The 15,173-nt window shown below is 33.3% G+C and overlaps 1 protein-coding gene across 1 annotated transcript; it reads left to right on the top strand.

Moving 5' to 3' along the window:
• Window positions 1–11,648: 11,648 nt before the first annotated feature.
• Window positions 11,649–14,755, top strand: LOC101501345 (small ribosomal subunit protein eS6-like). Its single transcript, XM_004492199.4, has 7 exons — window positions 11,649–11,787; window positions 11,891–11,955; window positions 12,818–12,875; window positions 12,971–13,079; window positions 13,360–13,650; window positions 14,103–14,116; window positions 14,345–14,755. The coding sequence occupies exons 1-7, from the start codon at window positions 11,782–11,784 to the stop codon at window positions 14,549–14,551; spliced, it is 750 nt and encodes a 249-aa protein (XP_004492256.1). The 5' UTR covers window positions 11,649–11,781; the 3' UTR covers window positions 14,552–14,755.
• The last annotated feature ends 418 nt before the right edge of the window (window positions 14,756–15,173 follow it).

Below are 15,173 nucleotides of genomic sequence, written 5' to 3' on the forward strand. Positions count from 1 at the left end.
TTCTTGAGCTTCTGGTTGAGGAGGGGTGGATGGAGAACGTTCTTCAGTGGCAGTTTGGATGGGGCATGAGGGAGAACGTTCTCGAGCCTGAGGTGGAGAATGTTCTTGAGCAGGTTGGTGTGCATAATGTTGTGGAGAATGATCTGGTGTAGGTGGTGGAAATTGTTCTCTTGGGACAATAGTGGATGCACTAGATTTGCACACTGAGCAGTGTCTTTTGTGAGAGGTGGAGGGAATTGCAGATTTTGGAATGTGTTTTGCAAAAGACTGTTTCTTCATATAAGACACATTCTTTGAAGAAAATTTTGAGATTTTGATCGTGGATGTTTTAGAATAGAGATGGACTTCAAAATACCTAAAGATCTTTGACAAAAGTATGACACATGGGACTGTATTTTTCTTGTAGTCCTTCATCGTGGCAGCGGTCATATTTTGAAGATCGATGAAAGGTAGATTGACCCTCTTACACTTGAGGAGATTATGAATGATCAGAGCATCATTGTCAGAGACGTACTCATGACTTCCACTATGCAGTAAGATGGAATGTTGGCTGATGTTGTTAAACACTTTGCAGATGGGCTTTAAGGATGTAGACAAGTGGTTTTTGCAGCCCTCCTGAAATATTTCAGCAAGCACCTCCTTCGTTTTCAAATGGAGAACTGAGTACCAGTTCTTTCCGAAGAAGGAAGGTCCATCATTTGGCAGGTCGAGGATGGTGGTGAGAACGTCACGGGTTAATCGATTCTTAATACCCTTGAGAGTTGTCACTAGAAGTGACTTCTCAGGAAAGCTTTGGGCTTTACAATAAAAGCCCCTCACCACATTGGGATAGAAGCAGTCATAGATTTGCAAAAAATTGGGTCCAGCCAAGTGCATTTGTATGGTTTTTTTATATAGGTTCCTTCAATGAGCATATTTTCAAGCAAGAAAACTCTACCAATTCCAATAGGCCGCTCAACCCATTTTTCAACATAGAGTTTTTGTAGATTTGATGGAATGAGTTGAGGGAAGCGTATTTTAGGGCCAGATTTGGGAAGGTGGGTGGGAGATGGAGAACATTATAGTTGTTTAGAGGGAGGAGCAGAACGTTCTGGTGAAGTAGAAGGATAACGTTCTTGAGATAATTGAGAATTTTCTCGAGGCTTTTGCTTGGGAGCAGTTGTTTTGCCTATTTGAGGGTTTTTAACTTGTTTTTGGCCAAAAACTGGGATAGAGTAATGGTTGTTTTGACCTTTAGATTTTGTTTGCATGAGGGGTTGGAGATGATTGAAAGGTTTTGGTAGATGAGAAATACTCAGTCATTGATTTTCTCTTTTGATTTGGGGGAGTTGAGAAAGAAGGTTCAGTTTGGAATGAGGATGTTGATGATTCAGATGGTTTGAGAGGTGTTGAAGTTTTTGTAGGGTTTGGAGTTGAAGGTTTAGAATCGTCATTGTCAGAGTTGAAGGTTTGGAATCGTTTTTAGGGCTGGATTCAGGGGAAGAAGATAAGTAGTCTGAAAAAGTTTTATCAAACGATTCGTGTAGAGGAGTCCATCTTGGTGGAGATGAGGGTGAACGATTGTGAAATGGTGAAGATGAAAGAGTTTCCCGGCAATCATTTTAGTATGAGCCATTTCAATAATTTACATAAAATTGTTTGAAGGTTTTGAGAAGTTTGAGTGTTGCAGTTTTTTGGAAGATGTAGAAACTGCTTTTAAGGAAGATGAACAAACGTGATGATGATTTTGCAGTTTTGCACTTTGTGGGGAAAAGTGAAGCGACTAATTGGTGTTGGAAAAGAGGAGAAATGGCAGTGTAGCAGTTACTTTTGCAGACAAAGAAACACGTCTCAATAATGCAAGCACTTCAAGATTTTTGGCTTGGCTTATAGCTGTCACCATCAGTCTCCATATGGTTGGAAGACATCTCATGATCTTTCTTACTTTGTCTTGTACTGAGTAAACTTTTCCAAGAGAACACATCTCATTTACTATAGTTGTGAACCTTGAGTACATCTCATCAATAGTTTCTCCTTCATTCATTTCGAACAACTCAAACTTCCTTATGCCATGTCTATTTTTGTTTATTTGACACGACTTGTTCTTTCATGATGATTTTGCAGTGTGTCTCATACTTCTTTAGCAGTTATGCATTCATCAAATATTTCGCTTTCTTCCCTGCTAAAAGCATACGATAAGAATAATTAAGCGTTTGAATTTATGAGTACCTTAGTTTTTTCATCAGGTATCCAGTTTGTTTCTTTCTTTTCAGTAGTGGTTGAATCGTTTTGTTCAACTCTTGGTATGAAATCTCCATCTGTAATGATGCGCCACATTCCTGTATCTTGAGATTTCAGAAACAACTGCATACTGTTCTTCCTGAAGTAGTAATTCGTTCCATCAAAGTAAGGTGGCCTTTTTGAAGATCCTCGTTCAACAACGTATTTTGCTTTTGACATTTTTTCTTCTAGATCTTTACTCTAGCACTTGTTAAACTATTTACTCGTTAGAGACCTTGCTCTAATGCCAATTGAAGTAGCAATTTAAATTTATAAGTAAGGAGGTTTGAATTGTAAAATCACCTATTTAAAATTTCCTGTTAAAATCTTAAGAAAATAACTGAAGATTGATCTTGATTATGAAAACAGAAAACAGAGAACGTTCTTAGTTATGGAAACAGAAAACGAAGAACGTTCTTGGTTAGTTAAAATCAAAGTTTTAGCTTACCTATTTAACTCGATAATTAAAATGACCGAAAGTAAATAGAGATAAGGAAAATATATCACATAAAGATATATCCTGGTTCACCCAACTCGGGCTACGTCCAGTCCTCACAACTGTGAGATTTTTCACTAAGTGTTCAAACAGAGAACGTTATTGGTTTTACAACGTTCTTGTTTTTACAGAGTTTTTATTAAGATCAACCTTGGTCTGTAACAACAATTCCTTTCCACCCAGAAATGATTTAATCAAGTCACCTATCAATCTTGAGAGAATTTTACAATTCACCTTTTAACCATAAAAGGATTTTTATAAAACTACTCAAACTATAAACAACTTTTATAATTTTGAGAGTACAAATTAATGATTTAAAAAGATTGGTAGAATTTGAGTATGCTCAACTCGTGTTTGAGAATATATTCTTGATAAAATAATTCAGTAATACGATATGGATATATGTGGATGAAATCATAATTGATTCTTTTGTAATTGAGAAGTTTTCAAGTATGTAAGTGTATGTGATTAATGGATTTTCTTAGCGCTTGAACTTTTGCGTCTTCCTTGAGTGTAGGGTTCCTTTTATATGCTTTAAGGAGGTTGATGACAACTATTACAACTATTGAAAAGGTGCATGGCTGTCATGTGTCAAACTTTACCAAAGACCATACTTTTTAAACTTTGAATGTTCTTGATTTGAACATTCTGCGTTTTTGCATGTATGATATGTAGCTTCTCATTCTTGATGTTGATGATCATTTGTTTATGCATACAACCATCTCAGAGATGTGCTTAATCAATTTAGATTAAGATCGTCTTTTAATTCGCGCAAAACATGCTGAAGAATGATTTAACAAGGCTGGAAAATGATGGTCAGTATGTTGAAGAATGATTGTATCATTCTGGACTGATGTCATCATATCGTAGAATGATGTTGATCATTCTAGAGATAGTTGTTAATCATGCTGGAGAAAGATGTTTGATGCTGAAGATTATGTGTAACATGCTAGAGAATTTGTATCTATCTAGAGATTAATGTTACACTACTGGAGAATGATCATTTGTCACTTTTGCTTTAGGTTGCTCCTTTTAATCTTTGATCATTTTGAGTGATTCTTTTGCTCATATGGGAGCTTTATATTTCTAGTATATGAATTGGGAGTTCATTCACGATTTGCAAGAGCTTTACTTGCATTAAAAACTGATTTGATATTGCTTGCTGAAAAATGACAAAAACATGGAGAACATTCTTGGTTTTCCACATTATGTCAAGAACTTTCGTTGTTCAGTTTTGTTCAATTTTAGCTCTTTCTTTAAATTGATTACTCTTACATTTGCTTTATACCTATCTTGGATTATTACACTCAAAAGCACATGTTAAATTAACACATAATTTAGAATCATAATTAGAGTTATTAATTAACCTTTATTTGATTACAACAAACATTAATTTGGGATTTTTGCCTTAACATGGTTGATATTCTGGTTTAGCCTCCATGAATTCAGATCTAAGAAAATATATGCATTTGAACATTCGAGCTACCAAGGAATTGGTGGCTTGTATCATTCTCTACCATTGCTTCCCCAAAAGAGCTTTGTTAAAATCCCTAATGTTACCGAACCCCATTCCTCCTTTTCTTTTTGTCGCACTCATTTTGTTCCAACTTATCTAGTGCACCCTTCTTTTATTATCATTTGAGACCCACCAAAACTTAGCAAACATACTTTCTATGGCATGGCAACGACTCTATGATAATTTGTAGCAACTGATAATGTAGTTGGAGTTTCTTGTGCTACTGTTTTTATCAGAGTATCCTTTCCCGTTCGAGAGAGAAACTTCTTTTCTTATCATTTCACATTCTTCCAGACCCTTTCTTGGACTAAGAAGAAGATATATTTTATTGATCTTCCAAAAATGACAAGGAGACCAAGATATTTAATATGATTCAGTTACGATCTTTATTCATATCTAGCCATGTATAATTATTTCTCAAGATCAGACACATTTCGATTATATGACACTTTTGACTTGTCCAATTTTACCATTTGACCGAAAGAGGATTGGTAACAAGTGAGTGACTTTTGGTGCATTATTAGCTACTCGAATGACATAGATAACATTTTTTTGTTCCTTTTTATTTAAAAACCTAGACAAAACATTAGCACAAAAAATGAATAAGTATGAGGAGAGTGGGTTACCATGTCTCAATCCTCTTTTTGGAGAGAACCTTTTTCTAGGTTGGTCGTTGATGAGAACTTGGTAAGAAACTGTTGAAACACAACTCATGATAGAATTCACTATAGGCAAGGTAAACCTCATCAATGTCAGCATGGATCTTACAAAAGACCATTTGATCCTATCGTAAGCTTTTGCCATATCAAACTTCATTGCCATCACCTTTTTCTTCACTTTAGTCTTCTTTTTTAGCCAATGGAAGTACTCCATTGTTAGCACAACATTATTTTTTACCAATCTTCATTAAATGAAAACACTTTGTTCCTTGTCCACTATTTCTGGAAGGATGGGTTTTAGCCTATTAGCTATGGTCTTTGTGACAATTTTCATCATCACATTTCATAAACTAATTGACCATAACTACTTAGGAGAATTCAAGTTCTTGCACCAGAATGAGTGCTATAAAGTTTTATTAAGACTTTTTGGGGATTGAACATCTTTGAGGATACATAGGGATAAGTCTAATGTGTCACTCCCCACAATGTTCCAATACTTATGAAAAAAAAAAAAGAGTTGGTAACCATTTGGTCTCGGTACCTTCAATTGATGCATTTGGTCTAGGGTTTCCATAACTTCCTCTTTAGTAAACTTTTAGTTGCGCCATTCTTGATTGATAACATTAAGCTTTCCTTATACCACAAGACAAAAATGATCACTGTTAAACGAGCTATCCGATGTGAATAGCTCTCTAAAGTAATGCAATATAACTATCCCCACTCTGTCTGCTCCATGTCTCTAGTTCCCATCTACATCCCTGACCTTCTTATCACATTTATTTTTCAACTTTGCTTCACTTTACAATGGAAGAACTGCATATTCTTGTCACATTCTTTGAGCCAAATAGCTCTACTCCTTTGTCTCCACATATTTTCTTCCACATTAAAAAGCTTAACATGTCGTCTTTCAAGGTTTTTATACGTTGTAATGTTTACTTCCTCCTCAGCCCAGGTTGTTTCGTTTTTTAGGCGGATTTCAATATCAACAATTTCCTTCCCAACCTTCTTAGTTCTATATTCTTTGAACTTTGAATCAAGGGATTGCATGCTGCAATTTTCCCAACACAATCAAGATTTCCTCTTTGCCAAAGCTTCCTAATCAACCTTTCACACATATCATTCTTTGACCAACACTTTTCCAACATGAAGAAGTGCACTCTTTTCTTTTTTATATGTTGCTAGATCTGTTTCAAGATCAATCAAGAGAGTTGAGTGGTCAGATCCATATCTTGGAAGATCTGTAATTTTAATTGAAGAGAAATGATTGATAAATTTCTCAGAAGCCAAAGCTTTATCCAAATGACATTAATTCTTTTCTTCCATCATTCTCTCATTGAACCAAGTAAAAAATGTTAAGTAAATCAAAGATCCAATAGTCGACAATCTTCCACCATTTTTTCCCCTATTCTTAGTTGTTCAAAACTCATCCTAATGCCTAATTTGTTTTTAGATTCCACTAGGATATCATATAAATCCCCCACCATCAAACACTCCAACTAAATCTTTGATTAGTTTTCATGTCTTCTTTTTGTTTCTTTTTTTTTTGGTAGCCGTGCACCCCCATTAAGTTCCACATATCCCTCTATTCACTTCCCACAATCTCCCCTACAATATGGTTTAGAGAATATGATGTTATGGACATAGTTACACTATCATTCCACATTAAAGCCATTTTGGCCGCTTTTTTATTTCCCTAAGCCATCACATGGTACAAACAAACATCGAGTTGAAGCCACGCTAAAGACATATTTCCTCCATTTCACCATTTTTAACCTTGTCTCCATGATCAAAACTAGGTGGGGGATTTTTAAGTCAGATAAGCCTTAACAACGCTCGAACTACTCGTGGGTTCCCCAACCCCGATAATTCAAACTACAAATTTTCATTGTGTTAGGTGGTATTGGTAATCTAACACCACCTCTAGTTTTTGTAAGCATAAATCCACCATCTCAACATCATGTCTTCTTTTCTTTTCTAACGCCATCAAATCTTATAGGTTTCCTTCAAAAATGGTGACTTCTACAAGTTGTCTCTTTCCTAACTCCATTTCAATTTGTTGTGCATGACCTATGACTTTCTTCACTACTTATGCTTCCTAGTCCAACCTTTCTTCTGTTTAGATCCCTTATTTAAAGTTGATCTCCCAATTTCCGAAGGTTTAGATAAGACCACAACACCAAGTGATTCAACCACCGTTTCGATGTCTTCGGTATCCGTATTTATAATTTTATACCCTTCTCACTAACCTCTAACAAAGGTGACTTGTCTTTCCCTTGGTTAATCTCCACTCATCCCTTTTTACTTCTCTCAAAATTATCATACTTGGTGTTGCTCGAAGAGACCTCAAAAAGGTTTTTGCTACAATTTGAGCTACTTTACTTCTTGTGATCTTCACCAATCTTAGGTAAAGAGGAGGCCCAAAGCCATAGGCCCAAGATTAGTTATTGCTCTTCTATATCTTTATACCCCTAATTTCCTATCTCTCCGAAGTCCTCGTGGTCTTTCAATTGATGTCCTATTTTACCGTTGACAAAACATAAAATGGGTAATCTTTCATACCATATTTCAATGGTTGCTTGAGACCGAGAGAGACCTTCATACACAAAAAACAATTAGTTATGTGTGATTCCTTTGGAACTGTTTCCTCATGTGTGCCGATGATTCTTCTTAGCTTCTTTGACATGGCCTCTGATCAGAGCTTCAAAGGGAGATTGTAAACCATCACCCAAATAGTTCTAGTATTTATAGTTAAACAAGATGGTTGTTCATCATCAATTACTCGCTCCAACAACAATAGATTCCAATCGAAGCTCCATGGGGTCCGTTCTCAACACTGTTTCAAAGTCTTTTTTGACAAAAAAACGAAACAGGAACAAGTTTTTATTCAAATCATATACCTCCACATGATTCTTCTATCACCATGCTTGCACGATGGTGCTCTTAAAATCCCTATTGTTAAAGGGATTATTTGTCCACAGTTTCCCTATGAGGAACCTATTGAAAACCTCTACTTCAATTTCTTCTTCCTCTGTCGCGAACACATCATCTTATTATTATTTGAATAACAAGATTTGCTTCTAGTGCTTCATAAGTCAAACTCAAAGTTTGGAGAAGATGCGTTATCGGGAAATGTCGAATTTACCTAGGAGAAAGTAGAAAGAGCTAATAAATTTGGAGTATACCAACAGGGAGTGGATTGGGAACCACCACAAATGCTATGAGGAAATGGGGAAATTTGTTCACGATAAGTTGGTGAGAGAGAGTCTCGCTTCTCACAACCGACATGTAGAAAAAAAATATACGATGATAACTTGGTTTTGCTTTGTTTATGTTGTTAATGTGAGAGTGAGACAATTTTTTATTAACAATTAGATTAAAATAGATGACTTAAATTAAAGGGTAACTCACGTACAATGTTTCATTTCCCATCAACAAGTGTGTTATTGTTTACATTTGAAACCATTCATCTCCTCCATTGAACAAGACTGTTTACCCGCCACACACATCACTAACAGTGATGGTGTGAGGTGCCACAACCAACAAATATTTCTTTTTGGTCAATGGTGTCCCATTAATATTTATGTAATTTTTTGGCTTCATAGTTGTAGTTACAGAGATTCCTCTTGTCCTCGCTTGATAGATATTTCAAGAAAGTTGGTCATACTACCACTATGGGTGATTCCACTACCACAATCAACTATGTCACCATGGATGATGCTAAGCTTTGAAACCTCTTAAGCACATTCTCGTATTTACTTTTATATTTTGATTATTGGTTGCGGCGAGAGATAGAGAGAGATATAAGGGATGATGGCGACAATATGTATCTTCTAAGGTTCCACTAGTGTTTGAAAAATTTGTGATGCATGATGGTGATGGTTGTTTACCAACCCAACACCATCCTCGATGTATTTTGTGAGCAAGAGAAACATCGAGCGAGAGAAGGGGAACATAAGGTTTAGAAGGGACAAATGGACTATTGTGAGTCCACGAAAGAGGAAAACGATTCAATCGATTTTATGTCGACACAACAACGATTATGAGAACAAGTGCGACAACGAGAAATATAGTATTCAATATAGTTATGCAACAAATTTCAAGCTTGTGAGCTATTAGCCAATGAGTTCTTGGCCAATAAGAAAAACAAACATGGTTGAAGATTTGGTTTGGGTTAATATTTGGTTTGCGAGACTTATGAATGTTTGAGATGAAATAATGATGGAACATGCTTTATTTATTTATCTATTTTTTATAGACAAATGGTAGTATAGTTAGTACATATGTTAAGGGAAGATGGAAATGTTAGTTACTAGTGAATGAACTTTGGACCTCCTACATGTAATTCCTTCTACACATGCTTTACGTAATGTGTGGTTTGAGACGTATAAGATTTGGGCAACAATATCAAGATTTAAGAAGGGAAATGATGGATTCAGAAAGAATCAACCTGGCAAAAGCAACTACGATAACCAATAATGACAATTGGACAATTTGTCTAATATCCCGTTGTATGCTGAAATGTGTGTACTACTCTTTTTAACTTGGAATTACAAAAGAGAAATGTTGAAAATACATTGATAATAAACAATATGAAATATTTAAATCTATGGACCACCTTATAACTCCACTCCTTAACTCTCCTACTCCATCCACCAAACATACCTTACATCCCGTACAAAACTTCTTAAAGTATTGTTTTACTTCAAAAGATCCACCTTTTGCTAAATCAAACAAATAAAAGAACATTACAAGGATTTGTCTGGTTAGGGAGGAAACCAAATCGCTTTCACCAACTTACTCAGAGGAAAAGAAACAACAAAATTAATCTAAAATGAAACTTAATTGATTAAAAACTATTATTCAAAGAATAAAAATGAAATTAAAAACTATTGTTTTCTGGATCCGCATGATCACTAACCCAATTACCATTCTCGTCTTGGAACATATCAAAAGAAATCTTCTTTAGTCTATGGTTATGACACCATGAAAATAACAAATATTTTTATCTCTATGACTAAGCCACTTAGCTCTAGATTTTTGAAACCATAATAGTACTTCCTGATAGAGAATAGATTCATACTTTTTTCCATAAGTTGGCTTGCTCCATAATTAACCAACCACCGCTAAAAGATCATATTATGCGATTAAAAACATTCAAAAAAAACTATTGCAAAAATCAACATTACCATCTTACGCTTTGTTTTGCAAAAATAAAGGATAGCGGATAAATTAGCTGATACATGATAGTTGATAAATTAGTTGATTTAATTTGACGTGTTTGATAAAATTAACGGTTGAACTAACTGAAAAAATATAATGACGTGAAAAATATATTTCTACTTAATATTTAAAAAATTTCAATTAAAATAATGAAAATAAAAATAGAAGAAAAAAATAAAACGTTATAAGTTCAAACGTTATTTCAAGTAGCTTATAAAAAATGCTATAAGTTTTGGGAAACAAAACTATAAGTTTGTGATAAAAAGCCAATTATCAAATAAGACTATTAACTTAAATGCTATAAACTATTCATTATAAGTTTGTTTTTGGATTTGCCAAACATATCCTTATGACTCGTTTGATGGACAAAATAATAAATAAGATATGATATAGCTATCATATCATGTCTCTGTCCGATGTTTTATGAACCCACATGATAAGATAATTTATTTATGAATACTATTATATTTTGTCTATTTAGTTAATAATTCTAATCCTTATGAACTCAAATGACAAGATAATTTATTTATGAATACTATTATATTTTGTCTCTCTAGTTATAATTTTTATCCTAAAAATGAGTCGAGTTATAAATAAGTGGGATATGTTAAGAACAATAAATTACTTAGTTATTTATATAAAATATATTTTAAAATATACAAAATTAAAATCTAATAAAACATTTCCTAAAAAACTAATGAAATTTAAATATAAATTTTAAAATAATAGAATTTGATATTAATTTTAAAAAAAATAATTTTAAAAAATATGTATAATTTAATGACAAAGGTAATTTTGTCATTTAATATAATAAAATAAATTGTTATAAAAAATATAAAAAGCTAGGAATATTAATTTAAATTTTTAAAATAAATATAATTTGTTTTACAAAGATAGTTTGTTTATTTACATATAATATATATTTGATCTAACAAATAAAATATAATTAGTTGGTTAGTCGTAATTTATAATATTGTAAAGTATTTAAGTTAATTTAGAAAAATAGTATGTAATTGTTTCACAATAATAATTTTATCATTTAACTATGATATATTTTGTATCATTTTAATGAGACATGCATTAAATATATGACAAAATAAAATAATATTATCATATTTATAATCTATGTGCACATCAAACATATAATATAATAATACTTTATCCGATCACTGTCCAATCACTATGATATCTTTTTTATATTTAATATTTTATTTTGTATGCATCTTTCTTATATATCAAATCAACTTTTTTATTTTTCATAATCATAATAGTCCTCCTTACAAATAATAATACCGAGGCGACCTTGATTAACAATTTGTGCTTTCATAAGTCATTTTAGAATATTAATTACTAATTATTAAATTAATAAAATGGTACAATTGGATTGATCAAATTGAATATTTACTGGGATATGGATTTTACCCGGATTTATGATAGTTATTGGGCTGTACGTCAAGCAGACAGAGCCCAGATGAATAAGCCCATAATAGGCCCAAGAGTCACCTCTAGTGAACAATATAAAATTCGCTGTGATTAAAACCCTAATTTCTTCTCCACCGTGCGCATGTTCTGAGCTTTCGATTTGCTCTCCGTGAGAGTTCGTCGCTGCGGTTGCTGAAGAAGATTGCAATATGAAGGTTCTACTCTACCAAGACCTAGTTCTCTTTGCTTATTTTTTATTTCTCAATTTTTTCTGTGCTCGTTGCTGAATTTTTGTCTGCAATTTTTTATGTTACTCAGTTCAATGTTGCGAATCCCACTACTGGATGCCAGAAAAAGCTCGAGATCGACGATGATCTGAAACTGTAATATTTTCACTCAACTTACATACTGATTTTTACTCTTTGTTCACTTTCGTTGCACTTTAGTTAACGTTTCTTGCATCTTTAATTTTGTACCCAAACATCTTAACCGACTAGTATAAGTATTAGTGTAGTGTTTGTTAGATAAAGTGAAATGAGGGTAGAAAATTTGGTACAGCAATTCTTTTTTCTGTCTTTGTGTAAAGAATGGTCTTATTTGCTGAATAGGAAATTGCTTCTTACCTACTGATTATGTAGAAAGTATATTTTCATGATATATTATGTCGTTGATGATGTAATGATATCTTAGAATATCTTAGAACATATACTCTTAATCTATTTGCATGCCACCATTCATCATCTCATTTTATTACAACTCAGAAGTACACAGCCTGAGGGAAATAATGGCCAAACAATGTAAATTAACATGAATGGAAGTCTTCAACGTACTTACACTGCCCAAGATAAGTAATGGCCTAATGGTATAAACTTCAATTAATATTACTTAGTTTACTAGAATTTAAGGGTTAAGAGTCCCACATTGAGTTGATAAAAATGCTCAATGTGATATTTAAGCCATTGGTTTGGCTCTCCCCATTTGCTTAAGTCCTATCATTAAGGTACTTAACAAGAGGTCAATGCTTCATTAAGGCTTTCAATAATATATAATTTTTCTCACATATCAGAATTTTGAAAACTTGAGGAAAGCCATACCATTAGTCACAATTTAGTTTTTTAACATGGTTGCATCTTGTTAATACTTACGATTGAATTAATATTCAATGGAATATATAATTTTCTCTGAAGAGTATTCACCTGAATTGCGATTTGCCTTAGTATCATAATTGTTAACTTTAAATTGCAGACGAGCATTTTGGGACAAGAGGATTTCACAAGAGGTCAATGGTGATGCTCTTGGTGAGGTATGCTCCTTAGATGGAAACCTGAAACATCTGGTGCAAATTTTTGCCGAATATATATATTTTTTTATTCACCATTTTATTGTTGGTGCTAACAGGAATTTAAGGGCTATGTCTTCAAAATTACTGGTGGGTGTGACAAGCAAGGATTTCCAATGAAGCAAGGAGTGCTGACCCCTGGCCGTGTTCGTCTTTTGCTTCACAGGGGTATGTTGCTTCTCAATTAAATTTTGAGGCTTGATTAAAATTTCTTACGGTTTCCTGTTGTCGGTAAGTGTTGGGGTCGATATTATTTTATCTGCTCGCTGCCTATTTGATGATAAATTATTACTGAATGTTTTAAATCAACTTAAATGTAATGCCCTACCTTTTTTTAGTATCCTTTTTTTGTGTTATTCAAATACTATTACTGTACCTGTCTTGTGTCAGGAGCTACCTAACCTCTTCTCAATAGATGACAATTTGTTTTTGATGGTTACTTGAACAGGAACTCCTTGCTTTCGTGGATATGGAAGGCGCAATGGAGAACGCAGGAGGAAGTCTGTTCGTGGATGCATTGTCAGCCCAGACCTCTCTGTCCTGAACTTGGTTATTGTTAAGAAGGGTGAGAATGATTTACCAGGCCTGACCGATGTTGAGAAGCCAAGGATGAGAGGGCCTAAGAGAGCATCCAAAATTCGTAAGCTGTTCAACCTGTCTAAGGAGGATGATGTGAGGAAGTATGTCAACACTTACCGTAGAACATTTACAACAAAAGCTGGTAAACTCTCTGGTTCCTGTAATTTTTCTGTTAGTTTTGTGTCATTGTCTGCCTGATTGTACCAAAGTCTTAAATGCATGAAAAGGACAAGCATAATGAGAAAACAAGTTTAACATATTTATAACCCGCAAACTGTTGATAAGCACCTAGGTGAGTTTATGATTATCCATTATCAATTGTTGATCATTATATGATTCAGACGCAGCTTACAAAATTGTTTTAAAAGGACTTCTGTTTTTTTTTGTTAAGCTAATTCCATTTTTCTCTTAAAGTGTTCTAAAAAGAAATGTGAAAAGTTTTTTATTTTACTTTATTCCTTCATTAGAAGACCTTATTTATTGTTTAATAATTTTTTTTTGATAAAATAGAGCTGGTGTCATTTGGTTCAAGCAGTTTCTCTAATTTTGGAATTAAGGTGGCATCAACAAGTTTGTGTTATGTTTGTTGCTTGATTTTTGTTTCTTGGAAAGTACCAATGGTTCAATATGACTTCTCTTATAAAATGGCATTCCCTTGATTATAAAGGGATACAAAGCCTAATCATTCCTATTAAGAAACTATATCATGTATGCTACTCAATCAATATAATTCAAACCACAAGTAGTGTATATTTTTGAATTATTTATTTTAATTTAGACATAGTCTGGTTTTGTTTGTTTCTGAGCATTGAAATGAATCGGATGGATATAGATAATATGAAATATAATGTCTTGATATTATTGGTCCTCTTACACTCCAAAGAAAGCGAGCAAGGATCGCTGATAAGAAGAAGAGAATTGCTAAGGCAAAATCAGAGGCAGCTGAGTACCAGAAGCTACTTGCCTCTAGGTTGAAGGAGCAGAGGGAGCGTCGTAGTGAGAGTGTGGCTAAGAGGAGATCAAAGTTATCCAGTGCTTCTAAACCAGCTGCCACTGCCTAGGCTGCTGTCTGATGTAGAGATTTGGTAGTTTAATCATCACAGTTTTTGGTAACGTATGATATTTTTTGATGATGGACTCATGATAAGCGCGAATGGATTTTGGTATTTTTGATACATTGAGTTATTGGAGTATTCTCATTTGTAGTGTCACTTGTTGAATTATTTTTAACTTTTTTAAAATATATGTATCCATTTCATGTGTTACCTCGTTACCTGTAGGTATATCCTGCTTTTTATATCATATTTTATGGATTGAGAGTTTATGCATTGATAGTAATAGCTTGGTGACTTGTTTAATAAGATATATTAATTTTTTTTCCCTTGAAAATAGCCAAATCAGTTCAAAAATGGAGGATTTGATATAATTTTAAAATGGAATATTTTGATAATTTTATTAAAAAAAGATGTTATTAAAAAAAAATGGTGATGTGGTTTAAATAATACCGATAAAATGTCGTACAAAATATAGATTTTAATTTTAGAAGTTTTTTATATTTTTAATTTAATTAATAATATATGAATAATTAATGTATCTAGATGGTTTTATATTATTTAATTGTATGTCATATCATTAAAAATAGGCAAATATTTGAAAGATCAATCAAAACTGTCGATTTTTAGA

The sequence above is a fragment of the Cicer arietinum genome, chromosome 3 (assembly GCF_000331145.2).
Source record: "Cicer arietinum cultivar CDC Frontier isolate Library 1 chromosome 3, Cicar.CDCFrontier_v2.0, whole genome shotgun sequence".
Lineage (NCBI taxonomy): Eukaryota > Viridiplantae > Streptophyta > Magnoliopsida > Fabales > Fabaceae > Cicer > Cicer arietinum.